The following is a 20,995-nucleotide window of genomic DNA, read 5'->3' on the forward strand; positions in this document are numbered from 1 at the left end:
CTGACTCAGGACAGGCAAGTGGGAGAAGCTGGATTAAAGATGAGAGATGATAAATTATGATGCTAAACCTACAGGATTACTCAACTTAAGAAGGGCCAGATAGAGCTGAATTTCATTCAACAACAAAAATGAAACAGCAAGAGATCAGTCAAGATAACTTACTACTGTAGGGAAGCTACTAATTGCTGCCTAATCATGGCAGCTTATAAGGTCTGTCTTGGTGCTCATCCTCAGTTATTTATAGAAGCTTATGGATTAAAACAAATGTTCCTTTGAATGAAAAACGCATTCACACTCACATGGAACAATTACAACTAGTATTTATTAAAAACAGTGGACAAAAAAAAGCAAGCCTCCAAAAAGTATTCAACATCTTATACCATTGCCCACCCAGCACCACCAAGACATACAGTGCTACCACCTCATTTCTCTTACAAAATATTGTGTTGACTTATGCTGGCTTCATTATCTATAAATGTGCATAGTTTCAAGACTTTATAGTATAACATGAGCATAAAATGGCACCACAGTTTGTTTGTCCGAAGCTTCCAGTCACTCACAACCCAAGAAAGTATGTAGTGAAGTGTGCGTAAGTAGTGGGATGTGCGTGGCAGTCATGCGTGCGCTTTGTAGGGCCTTAAGTCCTTTTGTGTGAGCTTTACAGCATGACAGCAGCAAACTTCTCAGAAGCTGAAGAATCATGCCCCGAAGCCTCATCTTATCACCACTGAGTTGCCTAGTTTCCTTTTAGTTCTCCAGACTAGCTGGAGGCTGGGTGAAGGCAGGGAGGGCAGGGTGTGTTGTGCGTCGTGGGGGTTAGTGCAGTGCCTGCGTGAGGCAGCACCTCAGCAGGTTCCAGACTTGCTTCCTTTTCCAGGGGCTTTGCTTCTGTGCTGAACAAGGGAAGCTGTTGTGCACAGCAGCTCTGCTGATGAGCGCTGTCTCTCCTGGCTGCAGGGTGAGCTGAAATGCTTGGTGCAGCTGGGCTGTGTGCCCTGCAGGGGAAGCCTCCGCAGTGCCCCAGTGAGGCAGGCAGGAAGGTAGGTGCGTGCTGCAGAAGATGACACCTCGCAGAAGGTGGCACGGTGCCTTGGCTGTAGGCAGCCTGAAGTTCTCCACTCAGCCCCTTCATACAACCTGAGAGCTGTGTGTTCCTCGATGCAGTCATAGGGAAGTTGAAGTGTTCTTTCTTCCAATTACTACTTTATAGTCTCCTTCATCAGCTCAAGCCAGTCTGGGTTTCTTGCTCCTTCGTAACCTAGAAGGCAACTGGCTTTTGTATTGTTCTTCAGTTGAGCTTCAGCTAGCAGAGATACCTGGCAATCTCCTCAAAAGCAAGCATGGTTTAGCCTCTTTGGGAGCAAGGACCTGCAGCTTCTTGCCTGGCTTGGTGCCACACAGTGAGATAACTCACTACTATCTCCCGTACAATGCTAAGTTGACTTATTGTTGATTTACAGACAGATCAGTGACACTGATGGAATCAGGACTACAATACTGAATTGTAGGCATACAAATGGTTATGGAGTTGGGCACCTCTCTTATCAGGCTTCCCAGACTGTCTCCTTTTCTGAGCTTGCTCAGCAGCAGCTGTAGCTACTGTGTGCACCTTACTTCAGTAACAATGGAAAAGAATCAATCTGCAATGGGCAGAGCTCCTTCTGTGTTAACTACTGTATGAGATTTGTAGTGCACAAGTAAATACATTTGTAAGGTAACCTATTGCCTCCTCAGCCTAAACCTGTGCTTACTTTAAGTGAGCAGGGTGTGCGTGACTGGTTATGTGCTTTCCTGATGCTCACATTTTAACCTTATTACATGAGAAGCAACTACTTGCCATGTTGAAGACACTTTTACAGTAACCTCTTTAACTTAGAGTTGTCTTTGTGTGCGTATTGAAAGGGAACACCCTGAATCATCTGGGAGATCACGTTAGCCATAAGCACTAAGAAACAAGTAAAACAAGGTTAAAAACATCCTCCTCTTCAGTGCATTTAAGTTAATGTTTTAAAAGGATCCATCAGTATTAACAAAACAATGCTGATTAATATCTAGGATAGTCAATTATCAAAGCTAGAGCTACATGGTATCTCCCCTCCCAGCTATGTAACATGGGGCTGCTTAAATGCTCAAAGGCCAGAAGATTTCATGAAAGCAAGTTAAAAAAAATCATGCAGGAAAACTCTCCAGGTGGGGCAACAGCATCTCTCCTGCTCTTCCAAGCAAGTGGCTACTGGTCTCAGTCTTGGTTTCAGCTGTCAGGACCATGCAGCTTGCTGGCTGCTAGGAGCTGTGTTGGAAGAAGGAAAAAGTGAAACCTTCTGGGGCTTGGTGCAACAGCTTTGTCTAAAGTTAGGGTGAGCTGACACCTACTTCCATGCTTGGTGTAATTAAGCCATCAAGCACGCAGACACAGCACCTCCATGTATTTGAGCACTAAGGTCAAAATGCTGCAATATGCTTCCAACACTGCAAAAATTAGCTTTCAGCTCAGCAAAATAATTCTTCTAACACCAGCAACCCTCTGTTTTACATCATTTCACAGCATTCAAGGCAGAGAGCTGGGCAGCTGCCCTCTTTTTTTTCTTCTGAAACTGACAGGTGGGTATTTCCCAACTGTGGGCAAGGGAAGCAATAGCAATGCAAAGGGATGGGAGCTGCCTCTCTGACCCTGGCTGTTCCACAGCTATAGTTTCTGCTGCGTGGTAGGGTCCCAGAGCTATTTTCTTCTTACTAGCACTATCTAAATTCAATTAGGGGGGATGGAGGCACAGACAGACAGAAACAACTCTGAAATCCTAATCCTTGACTGAAAAATAGTTGTCAAATAACAGGACTTTCAGCACTTCCTTCGTTTCCAGAGCTCACAGTTGCATGGCGTGATGACAGCAGCTGTGAATATTTCACAGCATGAAGAAAAAGAAACCCTCTGTGGTATAACTAGGAAGCTTTGTTCAAGCTCACGGTAAGGACACTGAAATGGAACTACTGGCTGAGTGGAGAAGTCTGTCCTCTAAAAAACACACATCCTTAACAGCTGGGGTAAGTGGTTCCTCTGTTCACTCAGCAGTAAGGTGACAGAGTTGTGTGGTATACCTGCTGAGGTCTCCAAGCCTACCACAGCTGAGTGGCATTGGTTCTGTGAGTGGCTGTGTGTGAGCAGTGGTTACCTGGAGGGCTGGAGGTGTCTGGATATGCTCTATGCCCTTGAGAAGTCTCCCCTCTGCCCACCTGTCTTACTGAGCAACTTCACCTCCTCAATCACGATGTCGTGAGTAACTGCTTTGCACATGTCGTACACAGTCAGGGCAGCCAGGCTGGCAGCTGTCAGGGCTTCCATCTCCACGCCCGTCTTCCCCCAGGTCTGGCAGGAGCAGTGGATCACCACTGCGCACCGGGCCTCATCCAGGCTCAGAGACACCTCCACATGGCTGAGAGGGATGTTGTGACACAACGGGATCAACTGACTGGTCAGTTTGGCTCCCTGAATTCCCGCAATCTGGGCTACTGCCAGCACATCCCCTTTCTTCATCTGGTTCTGCCTCACCATCCCAAATGCCTTCTCACCCAGGCGGACAACAGCACCAGCAACAGCCCTTCTTCTAGAATCTGGCTTCCCTCCAACATCTACCATGGTGGCCCGTCCTTCCTCATCAGTGTGAGTCAAGCTATCCGAGGCATGAGGGACCTTGGAGCAAGATGCTGAATCCCTGGTACAGAATTCAGATCCTGGACTTGCCTCTTGGAGCTGACAGTCCACAGAAACTTGGCCAACAGGAGAAGCCTCAAGGCACTTCGTGTCAAATGTGGAGCTCGGGTCCTTCTGGAAGACACAGAAGCCTCTCAGCTGGGTTTGCAGAATTCCTGTCCTTCTGTAGCACTGTTGCTCTGGGTGAGATACGGGCAGGATAAGCTGTCCTGAAAGTTTATTTTTCATTAATGCTTTTCCCATTTGTTTGGATAAACTTGCTCTCAAAGTTGGCCAATGGCTAGCTGTGTGGCCCCACTGTTTTGAATTTGGGGGATGCTGCAGGGCATCTTGGAGTAGTGGGAGTGACAGCAATGCAAGCTCTGAAAAAGAAGAGAAAATAACATGAGGCTGTATTACTAACCAGGAAGCTAAGTTAAGTCTGCAATAGCTGAGAACCCTGTCAGAGCACTGCCTGGGCCTTCCTGCATTACAGAAACCTGAAGAAGCCTGCAACCATTCATTTTTCTCTCCTTTCTTACCAGTGCACCAAAATTTGCTGTTTTGTTAACACAAACCCCAGGACTTAAAACACCTATTTCATGGTTCCTGACAAGAGGAAACAACTTGCTTTCAAAAAGCATCAACACTTCCTGAGAAACAGCAGCCAAGAAAGCTTAGAAGAATGTAGTCCTAAAGATAAGCAAGTCACGGCATCTCATTTGAGACTCTCCCAGTTCCAGTCTTCTTGTGAAAGCTTGGCATTGTAAGTACAAAACTCTATCCCCCAGGTTCTCGGTTCTTCCTTTCCAAACACCTTCTCCCAGCACAGGCAGATACTTTTCCTGCTTCCTTCTTCTGCAGAGAAGGGTCACAGCACTGCTTGAGGACAGCAGGGACCAGAAGCACCATCTGCAACTGCACCATCTACAGCTCACGGGGTGGCTCTGTGATGGGAACCTTCCTTACTACTGCCAGCTCTGACTGCATTAATGACAGCTGAAGTTTAAGCACTGGAAAATTCACACTCCCCTCATTGACAGATTTTAAATCTACTCAAGAGCTATGTTCCAAGTTGAGCTGGCGTAGCTCCCAGCTGGCAGAGAGGTAGTAAGTCCTCCTGCCCTTTTCACCATTTAATCCCTTGGTTTTGGCATTTGCACAGGGATTAATGCCAAGCATCAAGACAGAAGAAGTCTTTCATATGAAAGAAGTGATCTGTAAAGGAAATACAGAGAAAGCAGTATAGAGGTAAGTGGCTAAGCCCTAGTTTCTCAGCCTTGCTGAGAACCTTCCTTCTCTTCTCCTTGAGCTCCTGTTCTCTCTGCTCTATGGTGAGAAATTTGGAGCACCTTGCTGAATTACCTCTATTGCCCAGACCTACAGCTATTGCCTTGGACTGTCCATATTGCAATAACAATGTGGGCAACGCACCAGCTGTATTCCTCACCTCTTTAGTTTCAAAAAAACGTGTTAGTCCCAGACACTGCCATAGCAAGAGAGTGATGCACTTAGCATCTTCCTCAACTAGAGTACCTTCCAACTGTTGATCTGAAGATGCCAATTATTGAAGTTTAATCAATCATTTTATATAGTTTCTGGCTGTGATTAAAGCATATTTACATTCAGGCAAAGGCACTTTCAGGCCCACAGCTGATGGCCCACCCACCACAATTAAGATTCTTGCAAGTGTAGTGGTAATGTGTTTACCCTCAGAGGAACGGGTTAAGTAACCATGAATGTTTTCAATGCAACGCTGCTCTGCTGTAGAACAGAAAGCTGTGCGTATTGTTCTTTTCTTTCCCTTTATATACAGCAGAGGCTAATCTGAATATTCCTTTAAGAAGCCAGGAACTCAAAGTACTCTGTTCTTCTGGTTTCCATGATTGGCTTCAAAGCGAAACTCCTGCAGAGTACCTTGTCTCCAGGAGAAGCTGGACTGCGAAGGCAGATAAGTACCTAGTTCCACAGGCTAGGCACAAAGCCATGGGACTAGGGAGGAAAGAAGTAAAGTTTGCTCAAGTAGAGTAGGAAGTAAAAACACAGCAATAGAGAGCAATGCATGCAAGACACTTGTTTTTCCTAACAACCTACCTTTTCTTTGTTTCTTTCTCTGTTTTCTTTGTTTCTACAGCAGTAGAAATAGTTTCAGTTGTATAATACAACCGTATGCATCTGACAAACTGCCTGTCGTTGTATCTGACTAATGCACATCAAAGTTAAGTGTGTTAGATTCCAGCTAGCACCATGTCAAGGGTGGGGGAAAAAATCCAGGAGATACTTAGAGATGAACTTCCTGTAACTGAAGCAAACCTGTGAGAAGAACAACCTGCTGAAAGGACTAGTTCAGTGAAGGGAAATACGACACAAACCACATTACAGCAAAAAAAAAGGCCAATTGCAGTGCAGGGAAGAAGTCAGCTTTGGCTTACTGGGACTAGCAAAACCAATCAGTGATTTCCACAGTGTTCATTAAGTTTCTTTAAATGAATTCCATACTCCCCCCACTGACTACTTGCATGCCAGCATTATTTGAAGTTTGTAAGTAATTCAAAACACCATTAGGAAATCTCCTACTGATTCCCCAGGCGGCACAGTGAGAGAGCCTCTGCTCATCTCCAGTTATGGACTCTGCACCACTGATGCAGAGACTGCCAGCAGTTAGTCTCAAAGGGGCATGGAACAGCTGGGGAGGACCAAGACAGGCTCTTTCCTATTGTATGTTAGACAAAGAATACTTTTCAAGAGGCACTTACATAGGTCTGATTTCTACATACCCAAACATTGCTATAAATGTTAATGTTGGAGTGTGTTTTTTCAAAATTTTGTTTCAAAAGCATCTTGTAAAATGATGTGGGTTCCAGTCTACTGTCAGAAATTTAATCTAGTATTTTCTATCATCTTTAAAAAAATAAAGGTTTTCCTCTTGCAACAAGTGAGTATACATTTTAAACAATAGTTCCTCTTTCCCCTTTACTTGGAAGAATGTATTTTCTGAAAAAAGCAACAGAAGTAAAAGGACTAGGGTCTTGCTTTAAAAGACAAGTTATTACAACTCTTGTAACAGAGACCTGCCCATTAATGTATGTTACCCTTCCCAGCACGCTGACTTGTTTTAAAAGCTGTGTTTTTAGCTCCACAGTGGCTAACTTGCTTCACAACATCAATGGGAAGATGAGAGTTTGGGTTTGAAATGTAATGTTTCTCTCTCTCCAACCCTTACTGCATTTTTTCCTTCAACTGATTAAAAAAACAAACACCAGAACAATATCCAATATGTCTCACAGAGCTAGCCCTCACAAGCATTTCAGTCTTCTGAAGATGACAGGTATTTGCAAAGACATAGTACAAAATAGAGAAAAGTTGGCACACAAGAGGCAGAAACACAGTGAAGGGTATTTGCTAAATCTGTAAGAGAATCCTCTTTAGTGCTACTTCAGTCATGGACAGAGCTTGAAGCAGAAGGGACAGTCAGCAAACATCTTTGCTAGACCTAACAAGGGGGGGAAAAAAAAGCTCTTTCCCCCAGGGCTGGTGACACAGCAGATACTACAGTTTAAGAAGTTATGCTTTGAGCCCTTGCAACATTTCAAAATAAAGAAACTGCAGTTTCCAGACTCCACAGTAAAGAAGCAGGGAGATAAGAAAACTCACATTTTTGTCATGTCTCTGCTTCTACATAATGTGATCAAAGTTGAGTTTCTTAATTCAGCAATAAAAGTAAGCCCTGCATCCTTTATGTTCATATTGCAATCTGGTAAATTTCATAAAGCTCACCCCAAACTGCCCTACTAGTTATTATATTATTGTTGTTAAGTACAAAGGAAGCAGACAGGAAATAGGGAGCTATTTCCCTTTGGAAAAAGTAATGCACTTTCAAAACTAGAGAACACAAACTGTGCTGTCAGTCAGAAGATCATATAAGGCTTGGTAGGGGGACACAAAACCTTTCCTTCTTTTCAACTTCAGCTTAATTTTAACCATAACTGAATTTTAAGAAACCCATTTCTCTGCCTAAACCTAAAGCAGAACTATACACAAGTTAGACTCAAAAGCCCAATCCACTCTGCTCCCCCAAAGACATAAACCAAACAAAATCATGGTATGTTTATTACGTACTGATTTGTCACCCACCAATCAGGATCATTGGACGGTTTTTCATCTGGGAAATGTTAAACATGCCTAGAAATAAAATAAGGAACACATAAAAATCCTAGCTTTTTAGGGTTTAATTCATGCATCTGGTTTATATATTTAGTTTTCTGCTCTTCACAGTGCAACCTGCACGCTAGGAAAACCAAAGCTCAATAAAGATCAAGGGAACTGTGGGAGGAAGAATCCAGCATGATACTTAAAAACATAACTGCAACAGTCTCCAAGCATCCAGCTGCTATGTATCTATCTTACTGTAGAACCTTTTCAGAGAAAGGTTTTTCATAATCTGAATTACAGTCTACCTAGCACAGAATCCAAACAACTCAGGACTACCTTATTTCTGAACAAGTTCATTATATTTGCTCTAGGGGTAAGCTGTTAACAGTGTTCCTGTTCAAAGAGGTCTAATCGCAAAAGGCCACAAGGATAATACTGAGATTAACACAAGTTAATCTCTTAAGGAAGAAGTTAATCTTTCTTAAGGAAGAAAGAAAGTGTCAGATAAACATTGCTGATGGCCAAAAAGCCTTTACCAGATGGGAGAACACTCCCCCCTCCTTCTCAAATCAGAAATTCAAAAATGAATGGTCTGAAAAGAAAGGACTCAATCCTTTGAAGGCACTATTTTACCCGGGTAAGAGCAACCCATTTTGCAAGCAAATCTATACTTGGGCTTACAGACTTCTTTTAAATTTGTTTGACATGTAACTACCAAAAAAGCAAAAACACCTGCTACTAACCTGGCAAAACTTGCAAGAGAAAAAAAAAAGGGCCAAAGCATTTTTTTTTTTTTTTTTAAAGTAGACTACTCCATGGTCATGAAGCCAGTTCATGTGCAAGAGGTCAGACTTCCCAGCTGCAGCCAGTTACCAGAACATGTTTAGTCTCAGAGGTTACTGAAATATAGTTATATGGTATGGATGTGACTGCATCATCATGGACCTCGGATCATTACCTTATACAGAGCACTAGAGTGGCTACACAGTTCTGGATACTCAAAAAAGAACTTACCACTTCTAGAAAGTAGTTGAACTGACAACTCAGTTTAACTTTAGTACTTATTTTACAGAATGCTAGCATTTGGAAAAGAGGCATCCAGTACAACTCCATCCATTTCTGCTTAGCTTTGCTGTCGTGATCATTAGCAGTGGTATTTGCATCTCTTTGAAGACAAAAATCAGTCTGAAAGACTGCTAGACAGTCTGGGTTCCAGGTCTTGTGGAAGGTCAGGAAATCCAAAACTGGCATCCAAATTTTGGAGTTAATTGTATGACTGGTAAAGAACCAGCTTTCTAGCAGAAAACACTCTTTTATCAGATGGGAAAATTCCTTCCTTAACTAATGCAGCCCCATTCAAGAACCTTTTCCTTCCCTCTTTTTTTTCTGGAAATTCAACACATCCCACTGCAGTAGGACACTGTTTGCCCTGGTCACTGCCATTATTTCTCCAATACAGCAAACATACCAGCATGCTGTTTCTTCTTCCTGCCCACTGCTGCTCCAATGATTTCAACCAACTCTTCCTGCGAGGCACCCGACCGTAGGTGATCTCTCAAGGACACTTCTGAACTCCCAAAAAGGCACACCTGCAATCAACCCACGGAAACAAAAGAGAAGTGAGAAAAATTAAAATAAGCAGTCTGCCTGCAACACATAAAGTTTAGGTCAATGATAGGAGATATTTCTGTGAAGTAGCAAGTCTCTGTTCAGCTACATAGCCGCAGCCTACCACAACACCATCTTACTGCACAGTCTCCTACAGCTGTCAGGCTCTGAAGGTGACACCATAACACCGTTGTAAAGGTTGGCGTTCTGGCTGGTAGGTAAGCAAAGAGAGCCAGAGCAGCTCTCCATGGTCAGCTTTAAGGGAAGGCACAGCCCAGTGATTATTTGTGGCTAAGGACAGCATGAGCTGAACCCAAAAACCAACCATTTCACCTTTAGTAGGACTACGTGTAACTGCCACTTGGTAACATAAAGCAGTGGTTTACTATGCTACCGAATAAGTAATTCAATTCCAGTAGGATCAACACAGTGAGATTAGGAAAGCTTATGCTAGCAAGTCAGCACAGTACTCTGCTAACATTGTAATGCTGTGAAAGTACTCATCCCTTTCACTAGTCTGATACTGGGGAAAGAAGCCATGGGTACATGAATAAATAATGAATAAATAATAAAATAATAAATAAATAAATAAATGAATAAATAACAGCTAAATAATGAAGCCAACAACCATATCCTTCTTGGATTCAGATTGTAGATGCTGAGCACTTTCTGAACACATGTCCATACTGATCCTAATGCTAAACCATGAGTCACTTTGGGGATTCAGGTTTTAATTACAGCAGTAGTTTTAAAGCAGAGCAATATAAATGTGTCTTCTGTAACTTTTAAGATGTGACTGCATCATCAGAACCTTGTGTCATTACCCTCTACAGAGCACTAGAAAAGTGACTACACATTTTTGCTCAATAATTGGTCTTGAATCAATATATCATACCCTCAGAGAGGTGGAAGGCAAAAAAAGGGCAACTTAACTGGAAATTTAAATGGGAATTATGAATCCCTTAACATCACTCACCTGTTGCTTAAGAGTCTCTTTTTGGGGGTGAAGCAGTCTAGTAAAAGTTTTTTGAGCTCTTCACCTGAGACAACTTGTTTATTTTAAGGAAGTGGGACAGAGAAGCATATATTTCATGTATAAAACCATTCCAATAAGTCTTACTGAAGTGAACTAGCAAGTTAAAAATAAAAAGTGTGACAGAAATCTGAACCAGTAACCCACTGAGAAGCATGGCTACCCTTCAGAGTCACGCTTGACTACACAAGCCTGAATTCCTCAAGAAGGAGAATCTACTGACACAATCCTATCTAAAATAGAAAGTGAGCTTTTATTAAATTTCGTTCTTTCTCTCCTTTAATCGAGCAGATTTCATGCTGGCAAATGCCAGTATTATTCAGCAGAGCACTTCTTTGACTATCAACTCTAATAGTCTGGCTCCAGTTTATAGGATAGCTGCTCTCTTTTCCCTGCTGTCTCTCCAGACCTCATCAGCCCACTTTCACATACAAACCTCCTTCTAGCTCTATTTTTAGGGCTCTGTTGCTCTCTGCCATACAGCTAAGGTTCAATTCTATTATTACTGCATGCCATCTTTTACAAGTATTTCCCGGTTACCTCAAAGTAAAGAGTTTTGAAGAGGTCTAGTCTATTGAAGAAAAAGCTTTATGGAGATTTTCTTTCTCTCTCTCCATGTCCACACATAGACAGCCTGAAAGGTTTACATAACCTAAGCTCATTGGGCCTTCAGGCTGCCTCAGTCATCTGACATTAGACAGCGGCACAGCTGTTGTCAATATCAGGTGACAATGTTGAAGTGCCAATTTTTAATTGAAAACTTTAATTTTTCCCCAGAAACTGCCAGTTTTAACGTGGCAGGAAATGGTTATCCCTCCCCTTTCTACAGCCGCTGAGCAAATGTACAGCCTGCTCTTGAATGAGAAGAGTTCCAAGATGATGTTTGGTGAAACAGGACAGGATCCTTGGCAACACAAAATCCAAGCCCTAACAGCTGCTTGGATCTTTACTCTTCTCTCTTAAGTGGGAAATCATCTGCTTGTCACATGTTTAAGATGATTTTGAATCAAAGATTTAAATAAATGTTTATATTTACTGGCCTTGAAACCAATGTTTTACAACTGAAGTTAGCTATGTTAGCAAAACAGAGAAACCAGAAATCGTGATGTAACATTTCCCTAACAGCCCAGGAAACTTGAACAGAAACACATACTGCAACAAACCAAAGGACAGATAAGCTGGAGTTAGAAAGGAAAGATGCTTAATTATTACCAGCTACCTTACATCCCAGATACTTTTGAGGGAAAAATTTCAATGCCAGTCTAGCTTCATGAAAGCAAAAAGAAAACTATGTTTCACCACCAACCTTTAGGTTCCCATCTGCTGTTATCCTCAGCCGATTGCAGGATCCACAGAAGTGCTCTGACATGGAAGTGATAAAGCTGATTTGTCCCTGGAAACGTGGCACCTTATAACTCTAAAGAAATACAGAGGAGAAAAAAAAAAGTTTACATTAGACTCATTTTTAAAAGCTCCATGTGCCTAAAGACCAGAATACACTTTATGGTCTCTAAGGTCACGCAAGACAGAAAAACAAAGTCAGCTTTGTCAGGAGTTCCAGTCTATTCTGCCCTTGCCTTTCACCTGGAAATTCACAAACTTTTTAAGTTTGCTCTTGTAGTTATCAACGGGTAGGTGATGCTAGAATGTATCTCCTGTCCGAGTAAGAATATCCAGATTCACACAGGCTAGAAATTTCCAGTGTGACAGCGCACACTCCAAAACAATGTTATTTCACTGAACAACTGGTTCATCAGGCTTATTAATGTTTATTCAGACACAGAGACTGCCAGAAGTTTCAAAAGCTGTGAATACAGGATATAATCCTGCCATTCTTTATATCTGTCCAAGGCATCTAGTGAGCTCATTGTGTTTTTAAAGGTAAAGATTATAACCAGTGCTTTAAGTAAGAGCCAAACCACATGCCACCAAAATCCCATCAAAATCCCGCAATTACTACACTCATTTTTTTTTAAAAATAATAAAAAAAACTTTGCTTGTCAAATATAATTGCTGAACTTGTCAGAATTCAGTAATGTGGGGCAGGGAGAGGGGAAAGAGTGGGGGTGCATATGTTCTTTACCTTGGCTGTGCTGGAAGCTTCACAGGGCAATTTCTCCAACTCAGGCCATCGCTGTTTAATTGTATCAAGCATTTCTTTGTAGCTCACCATCTTCTTGAAGTTCCACTTATTGCCTAGAATTAACAAAACCAGCGTAACTTCAGATTGTGGATTTTATTTTAATTAGAACAGAACCACCTTTACATTTCTCCACAACTCTCAGTTTTCACTGTAGGCATCCCAGTCCCAAGTAATCCTGCTACTAATCCCCAACATACCCAGGGAGGACTCATAAGCTGTAAAAGAAACAACATAAAACTTACGGCAATTCCTAGTTCCCCAAAGGAGCTCATCAAAACTTCTGGAGATGAGCCCAAGAAGTAAACAGCCCCAAGCAAATTCACATATACCCATGGCACACCACATGCCACAAAGAATCTGAGAAGGATTGTTTACCATCAAAGGGCATGTATTCTATGAACCGCACATCCAGGGGAAGATCCTTTGTGAACTCCACAAAGCCCAGCAGTTCATCCTCATTGAAGCCTCGCATCACCACACAATTTACCTGCAGGAAAGGCAGACACCTGAAATTAGTGAGCAGAGTACGACTTCCTTACCTTTTACAGGAAGTTCTGTAGTCCTTGCAGGACACAAGGTAGATAGAAAGAACAATTTATTTTGAAAGAGAAGATGATGAGAGAAGTTGGCAGGACTGAAATGGTATAGGCAATTGTTTCTGTCAAACTCACTTTTAAGTTATTGCATCCAACCTAACAATTTTTGCCATGTCAGTTAAAGCTACCTTACAGAGACTGTCTTGGCCATCCAAGGCATGACAGTTTTGCTGTCTACAATGACACCTTCACTCCCCAGTCCTACATTGTACAGCTTCTGCAAAAGCACTGGCCTGGGAGCTTCTACAGCACTCTTTTCGGCAGACCACAGGCAAATGCCCCAGACCAGCATAAATTCACAGAGCACTCCACATTCATAGGCTGCAGGGCAACTAGCTATGCCACCGTCCAAAGGGAGGTTAAAATTGAGCTTTCTTCACTACCTTCATAAACAATCATAGAATTATAAAGGTTGGAAAAGACCTCCAAGATCATCAAGAGCCTCAGGTTCTCTCCACTTTAGCTGAAGAACAACAGATAATTGAATTTACTAAAACACTCCTCTGTTAGCGAGGCAGACAAGTGTAGAATGCCATAACTCTTACAGTCTTGCGGGAAAAGCCCGCAACCTAGTTTCATTTCAAGTGTTTTTCATAGCTCTATAGCCTAAACCACTTACACACGTTTGATCTTACAAAACACTGGTGAAACAGAAGGGAACCACAGCTGCAGAACTGCAAGCGCCTGAGTTAGGTGAAGTTTCACATCACAGCTAAGCAGCTCTACCTGCACCCCCAAAGCAGAACTCCCTTTGCCTGTCTCTCACGCTGGCACTCATCAGAGTCTGTTGTGAGCAGCTGAAGGAGATAAACCAGGAGAAAATTAATGTCTTTCTGCAGGGCTGTTTTCTGCCTGTTAACTCCCTTGGCAAAGTTCACAGCTGGGTCAGACAAATGCCAACTCAACAGCGGGGGTAGGAGGAGGTAAGCACAGAGTAGGACCACCCTGGAGCCTGCAGCTAGGCAGTCAATGGGCTTTGTGGCAGCGTGAACCCATATCCTCAGCTGCCTCAGATAATCTGAATTTCCCCATCACCTCGTGATGTGATTCTTCAGAATGACCAAAAATTAATCAGAGAGGTGGGAACAAATTCCTCATCAGGTGAGCTGTAACTTTTATCACAAGTTACAGTAAAACAACAGTTCCAGAGTAAATAAGCTTTGCCTTTACCTTAACAGGACGGTAGCCAAGTTCAGTAGCTTTGTGGATTCCTTCCATTACCTTGTGAAAGCCTAAGATATAGAAGGGATAAAATCATTTTTCTTGTATAAAAACAGAACACAACAGAAGGTAGAGGACAAAAGGATGACAAATAAAAAACAATCCAATTCAGAATGTATGGCTTTAAAAGTAAGAAGAGCTGCAAGTAAAGAGACTTTTTAGATAAGCACTCTCCCTCCCCTAAAGGCTGCCAGTGTTACTGTGGTCAAGTCAGTGAGACTGATTTTTTTAACTAGTAATTTGTGTCAAAAATATTTGGATGCTTTTTTGCATCTTTGGACATCCATATATCATTAACATATGACTCTCCAGTTCCCCATACTTCAGCTTTGCCTTGTATTATGTCCTTCTTAAAGGGAGTGGCAAACATTTGTGAATTGCCTCCAGATGCAACAAAGAAAGAATACTAAATTCATGTTTATTTGATAATAATAGCACATGTGTCTTTGCTAAAAGAAGAGAATCTCACTGGTCTAAATCAGATACTTACAGCGTTGCTAAGTGAATTTTAAAGGATCTTTCTAAAAGTGCACATGGGGAGGAGCAGAGTTAGGAACAAACAAAAGTCCCCCAGTCCCTCTTCATCCCTACCTACAGATGAAATTGGCTTCCCAAAGCTACTTATGATCCTTTAGAGTTCACAAGCAGCGTTTTACAGGATCATCATTTTATGACTACTTTGAACACGTGGATTTGGTGACCACAATGGGGGGGGGCATTGGTCAGAGCATTTAGGAAAGCAACTTAGTCGGCCTTTGACCCTTGAAGACAAATTAAATATGTCAAAAGCTGCAGTGACTTCAAGGAATGAAGTGCCCAGACTCACACTACCCTTTAGCATGGTCTATACCTGTCAACTGCTCCCAGACATGGTGATAGAGTTAATTAAGAGCAAGTACTTTCTCCACCTGCATGCACCTCCTAAACAGGGAAGAAAAAAGAAAGGAGGTATGCAATTTCAAGATTCCAAAGGCCTTTAGGGAAACCTCTTAATCACCTCATTCAAACCACACCTTCTGTCAACTTTAAAGTTAAGACCTTTCATTGAGATATCACTTTAAGATTTGACATATCGCTCCTTCCCTGCCACACTCACCAGCTGGCAGAGAAACAAGGTGATAGTAGCAAGAATGAAATAGAAAGCTACTGACCATTGGGTATGTTTCTGATGAGTAGATGTGCACAGCTGCTAGTATTGTGTTTGTGAACATCTCTCCTAACCAGTTATGTACTTGACTAAGCACCCTCCCTCTTTTGCACCCCAACCTCAGGTGACAAACCACTGTATGAGACTGAGCAACTCCTCCCACAGCTGTAGCCTCCAACAGCAAATATACTAGCAAAAGGGCAATATCTTTCAGAAGTTTGTGCTGATAATCCCTGTGCTGTTGCTATTCATACCTTTTTCTGGGTAGGTCCATCACCCTTCTTTCCCTATCTCTTATCTAGTGGAAACTCAGGTTCTCTACTGAGAAGAACACAGCTTCAATAAAAATAGCTCACTTAATAATATTCTGTGCATACGTGATACTGGACGTGTTCCAGATGAGAACAAAAAGGAGAGACACGTAGCTTTCACTTAACTGCTTCCTGGTTGGTAAAGATATTATCAAGCACAGACACAGGAAAACGGAAAATGCTAACTATTGTACAAACAGGTCACAATGCTACTCCTGGCTGCAAAAAGAGAGGTGAAAAGCAAGGAGGGGACAGTAAAGTAACTATTGCAAACAACTGTTTGAAGTTATAACTTGTCACCCTTCTCCATCACCTACGTGTTTTGCATGCACCCAGGAAGTTTGCAGCACTGGTGGTAGCTTTCCTTCCAATTAAACAAGCTTATGGGCTGAACATGGCACGAGAGCTGACACATTGCTCTAAGTGCATCCCAGAGCCACGAATGGGATCAAAAAGCTCTGCAACAGCTCACAAAACCCTACGTGCAACTTCAGGATTGCAGAAAGGTGAGATTGAAATCAACTAAAAAGGACAGAAAGCAATCACTAGTGAGCATCAAAAACAAAACAGAAAACCCCAAACAAGTAGGCATGTAAAGGTATGGAAGAAGATTACAGCTGGCAATGCATCCAAATTAATGTTCTAACCAGTTCAGTCTCTTACCTCTTACTACTCTAGCACAAAAATGCTGTTTATAACATCTGTCAAAAGCCTCTACCAAAAAAAAAGAAGTTATTTTGATTACTTTGATTAACAAAACTTACGAGCTTGTTTCCACTAAAAGATTTAGGGAGCAGGGTAATTATTTAAAATAAAAATTTGATAGAGTAATAAATAAATCTGTAACTGCATTTCATATTTTAAAGTTAACTGTTTTCTATTTTTCTTTACGGAAAGCTGTTAGGAGTTTATTTGTATTGCCATAAAGTACTTGTTGAAGCTTCCTTTCTAGTTCAAAATCCTTATGTGGTAATGGAACTGCAAACAGAATAAATCAAAAATATTTCAATACATGAGAGCAGAAATGAATACTAGATGTCACTGTGTCAGGAAAGATTGTCCAGACACAGAAAAATTCTCAACATTTTATTTTACAGTTCAAAATTACAACCCATCCCCTGCTCCAGCCAATAAAAATTTTCCGTATTTTCACCTTTTCAGATTTCTTCTGAAAGCATACCCTTAGCCAACTTTAGCACAGTTACGGTGCTTGTAAGCAGGATTCTGCAGAGATTCTTCACCACATCTAGAACTATCCCATGTGGGACAACACCTCCCAGCATTTCATCCTTGCAGGAACAAGGGATTCAAGCCAATGTTTAATGATCCAATTACAGTAAAATATTATTTCATTTTCTTTGTACTGAACAAGAAGAGGGGACAGGATGTGAAGCAGGTTAGACCGGCTTCATGCAGTGCCAAATATTTTTCAATTGTTCATCTCTTGGAATGCAGTAGATAGGGAATAGTAGAAATATTATGGTCCTCTAATTTGCTTTCACTCATCAGTGATCTCTCTGATCATCTCACAGCTGTTCTCTATACCCCAACCATCTGGGAATAAAAGCAGGTGTAATGCAGGTCACCTGCATTAAAGATACAAAATCAAAACCCTAGAATGAGTTTCCAGAGGAGCAGAAAAAAATTATTTCAAGTTTCTTGAGTTCCTGGGTATCTCCACTTAGATGAAACCTTTGCCTTCCGCAGAAATTACCAGACTGTTGGAGTCTATGACCAGGAATCCCTCTCACCTTAATACAGCTATATCCTGAAGCCTCTGGAACTGCCACACGAGACAGGGTAGCACAGTACGGCAGACGCTTTATTCTCTGCTCATTCCATACTTGGAAATCTCCTATTAAATAAAAACCCTCAAAAACAATTAAAAATATTTTTTACATAATTTCAGCCCTTAACAAAAGGAAAAAAATATATAAAACCACTCAGCATTGCTATTTTTTTAACCTGATCTTGATAAAAAAAAATCTGGAGTCTTTATTTTTCCTCTTTAAAAAATACTGACTCCAAAGTTTCCCTGTTCATTCTCTATGCTATTTATGTGAGCAATTTCACTCTTTGTGGTTAAAGTCCTTTTTTTCTTTAAAGAGGGGAAGAAGAGAACATTTATATATGTAGGTATTTGCCACTGCAGTAGCAATGCGGGGCTGTTTCCAGTGAATGTCACAAATCAGGTAACATTCAAATGCAGAGAGCAGAAGAAAAGAGCACAGTCAACACCTGCTTGTGATTAGATACTCCCAGATATTTCTCTGCATGCCAATTATGCCATGGTGTCATGGCAATCACATTAATAAAACAGCCTAAGCTGGAAGGATACTGTTCCGGTCAGATTTGTGACAGGAACAGATTTCTGCACCGTGAAGTAGAAACCTGAAGAAGCACTCTCAGAGAGACTGTAGACAAGAAGCCCTTTCTACACCTGTCAGCAGAAATTCAATTTGATAGCGGAGTGATTCTGTGAAGTGTTGAAATTACTTCTCACAGCATCCCAGATTTGTTCAGCTCTTGCCACACACTTAGCTTAGGTTGTTGCACCATCTAGTGGCTACCTGGAAGTTTTGCCTGAATTACAAGTTCACAGACTGACAAAAGTTACCTTACTACACAGAAGCAGAATGATACAAGACCGTATCAGTTTTAGGCAGGAAGGAAGCCCAAATATCTATGCTGAACTTCATGAGGAACTTTAGGATTCATTTAAACAAGAATGGGTAACACTGGACACATCTAAGCATTTTTGAAACTGTGTTTGGGATTACTAGCTCAATTAGAGAGGAATTACAAAGCTAGCATCCCTCCTCAAATGAACTCAGGCAGTTTATTTTAGTTCTATTAAAATGTAGGGCTGTAGGGAACACCACTAATCACAAATGAAACCACAGCTGGCACTTCCCAGACGTAACTTTCAGAAACTGCTGCTATTTGTGACAAAGAATTTAATTTTTGTGGCATATTATTAGTCCTTGGCTGCTATAGTGGGAAAACCTGCTCTTTGAACAGTGTTAAAGAACAGTGGCATGAGACCAGCACAAGATTTGCAGAGTCCTCTTAATTTCCATTACTGTTACTCAGCCAGTTACTGGCAGCTGCAGGCACAGTCCCACTGCCTGTGAGTGAGCTGACCCTCTCCTCCCCTACCAGCTCTGACTGAAGAGGTTCTGCCTCTCTAAGGATCGCAGAAACAAAGTCGCCATCAAAATTGCTCATGGAGGTTGTTTTCCCTAGCCTCAAAATGATAGTAACTCATTTCTTTCCCAAAACAACTGAATGTGAAAGACATACCAAGCAACTCACATTACTGCAAGTGTTAACAACATTGCCTTAGGTGACAAGCCTGTACCTTTCCTCCGGACAATGAACTCATATTTAGCTGGGACCAAAGTATCCAGGCTAATGTTAACGGCATTCACGCCTGCCTCCTTCAGTCGGGGCAGCAGTCTGGCTAAGTTGATCCCGTTGGTTGTGATGGCAATGGTTTTCAGCCCTTCCAGCTTGTTCAGTTGACCTAGGAAAACAAAACAAAAAGGAAAATAAAAGGAACACTTTAGCAGAAGTATTAACTCAACTGTAAGATACATGGAAAAATCCAAAAGATTTATGAAACAGAAGAACTCACTGAGGGTGTGTGGAAACCATGGACACCAGCATTTCAGCCTTCTTTCAGCTGTGCTGGTTTAAGAGACCCATTTTAACACAAACCCATTTCAGAAGGTATAAACGACAGCAGTTGGTTGCAAGCAAAACTGGTTATAAAGAACGTTGAAAACACACACTAATTTTGTTCTGTTTCTTAAACAGCTACTTCAGTGACAGAAGGCTTCTGATCTTTTTTTTTTTTTACCACTTTTTCTTCAATCTAGCCCTGCAATCTGAATTCTGTGCTCTGTAATAATAATAATAATAAGCCATCTCTTTCACACCTGACACCTGCAACTAGCTGCATTTACGTAGCAACATTTATCCTGTTATGCTTCAGAAAAAAACAGTCCTAACCTACAGGTAGCTGCCAACAGTTGTGACTTTAAACTGCCAGGAGAAATAGCACGTATAGTCCCAACCAGACAGAAAAAGTCAGCACATCAGACCATTACAGAGAATTTGTAACGCCCAGTGTACAGAAGCACTTGACAGCTGAAATCTTTCCATTACCCACAAAAGCACCCCAGCCAACTGAAGAGGGCTAATGCAAGACACTCAAAACAAAACCAAACCACATAAGAAACAGTTAATAGCATGAGATTTAAAAATAGCTGCCTCCTCATAAACTAGATGAGGAAATCCTCAGCATATCAGATTTCCAGAAGGCAGCCTTTCAAACCCCCAGTTATCAGTACAAGAACTAATAGGAAAAAAAAATCCTAAACCTCATAAACCACTCACGGAAGCATACCCAAAGCAAAGTCATTTTCTTTCCTTATTTTCCCTCCCCCCTTCTCTCATAGCTCCAACTCTAATTACATGAAAAATATTTTAAGAACCCTTATTCTTAGGGCAGCTTTAGTTACAACACAAATATTTCATAGTCCCTTCTTCACTGCCTATTTTACCTCTATTTGTCCATGCTGATAAGGGTTTTACTTCTGCTTTATTTCATTTCCCAGCTGCTCTCAAAAATATTCAGCCTACGCTTGACCCAGAACTCTGGAATGGGACAAGCAGGATGACACCAAGGATGCTGAAGTTTACAGCAGCAGCATTTTGCATCATGATTAAGAGCCCTGTACAGATATTTGGAGCCTAACACCGTAACATAAGAGCAGTCTTTACTGAGAACCAATTTTTTTTTCTGGCATTCTTCTACTCACCCCGCAAAATCCTCCCCACTGACCAAGAATAACCTTCTCCTGGAGGATAAGTGCTCTTGGCCAAAGTTTGCAAAAAAATCATTTAATACTAGCTAACATTAGCAACCTTGTCTTTTAGACAGCAGAGGACATGAACACCACTACTTTTATTTACAGCCTCAGAACACACAAAATCCTTACATTTCTAAGAGAGAGAAAAAACAAGCTGCCCTACAGGCTTCACTGCTAGAAAAGTAAAATGCATACAGGCATAGAATAAAACAGCATGCT

General features: G+C 41.6%; 1 protein-coding gene across 4 annotated transcripts in view; it reads right to left on the reverse strand.

Annotated features, from left to right (window-relative positions):
* Positions 1–295: 295 nt before the first annotated feature.
* The window catches only part of MOCS1 (molybdenum cofactor synthesis 1), a 32,465-nt gene continuing 11,765 nt past the window's right edge, over positions 296–20,995 (reverse strand). For 2 of the 4 annotated variants that reach the window (XM_035321372.1, XM_035321374.1), the window contains 8 exons: positions 19,261–19,425; positions 14,391–14,452; positions 13,000–13,111; positions 12,565–12,677; positions 11,788–11,898; positions 9,309–9,429; positions 7,823–7,870; positions 296–4,071 (listed from right to left, as the gene is read on the reverse strand). In XM_035321372.1, the coding sequence (XP_035177263.1) occupies positions 3,200–4,071; positions 7,823–7,870; positions 9,309–9,429; positions 11,788–11,898; positions 12,565–12,677; positions 13,000–13,111; positions 14,391–14,452; positions 19,261–19,425 (1,604 nt within the window). In that variant the 3' untranslated portion in view covers positions 296–3,199. Of the gene's footprint in view, positions 4,072–7,807; positions 7,871–9,308; positions 9,430–11,787; positions 11,899–12,564; positions 12,678–12,999; positions 13,112–14,390; positions 14,453–19,260; positions 19,426–20,995 lie in introns of all 4 variants that reach the window. The other 2 variants (XM_035321375.1, XM_035321373.1) reach the window with 2 other exon arrangements.

The sequence above is a fragment of the Oxyura jamaicensis genome, chromosome 3 (assembly GCF_011077185.1).
Source record: "Oxyura jamaicensis isolate SHBP4307 breed ruddy duck chromosome 3, BPBGC_Ojam_1.0, whole genome shotgun sequence".
Lineage (NCBI taxonomy): Eukaryota > Metazoa > Chordata > Aves > Anseriformes > Anatidae > Oxyura > Oxyura jamaicensis.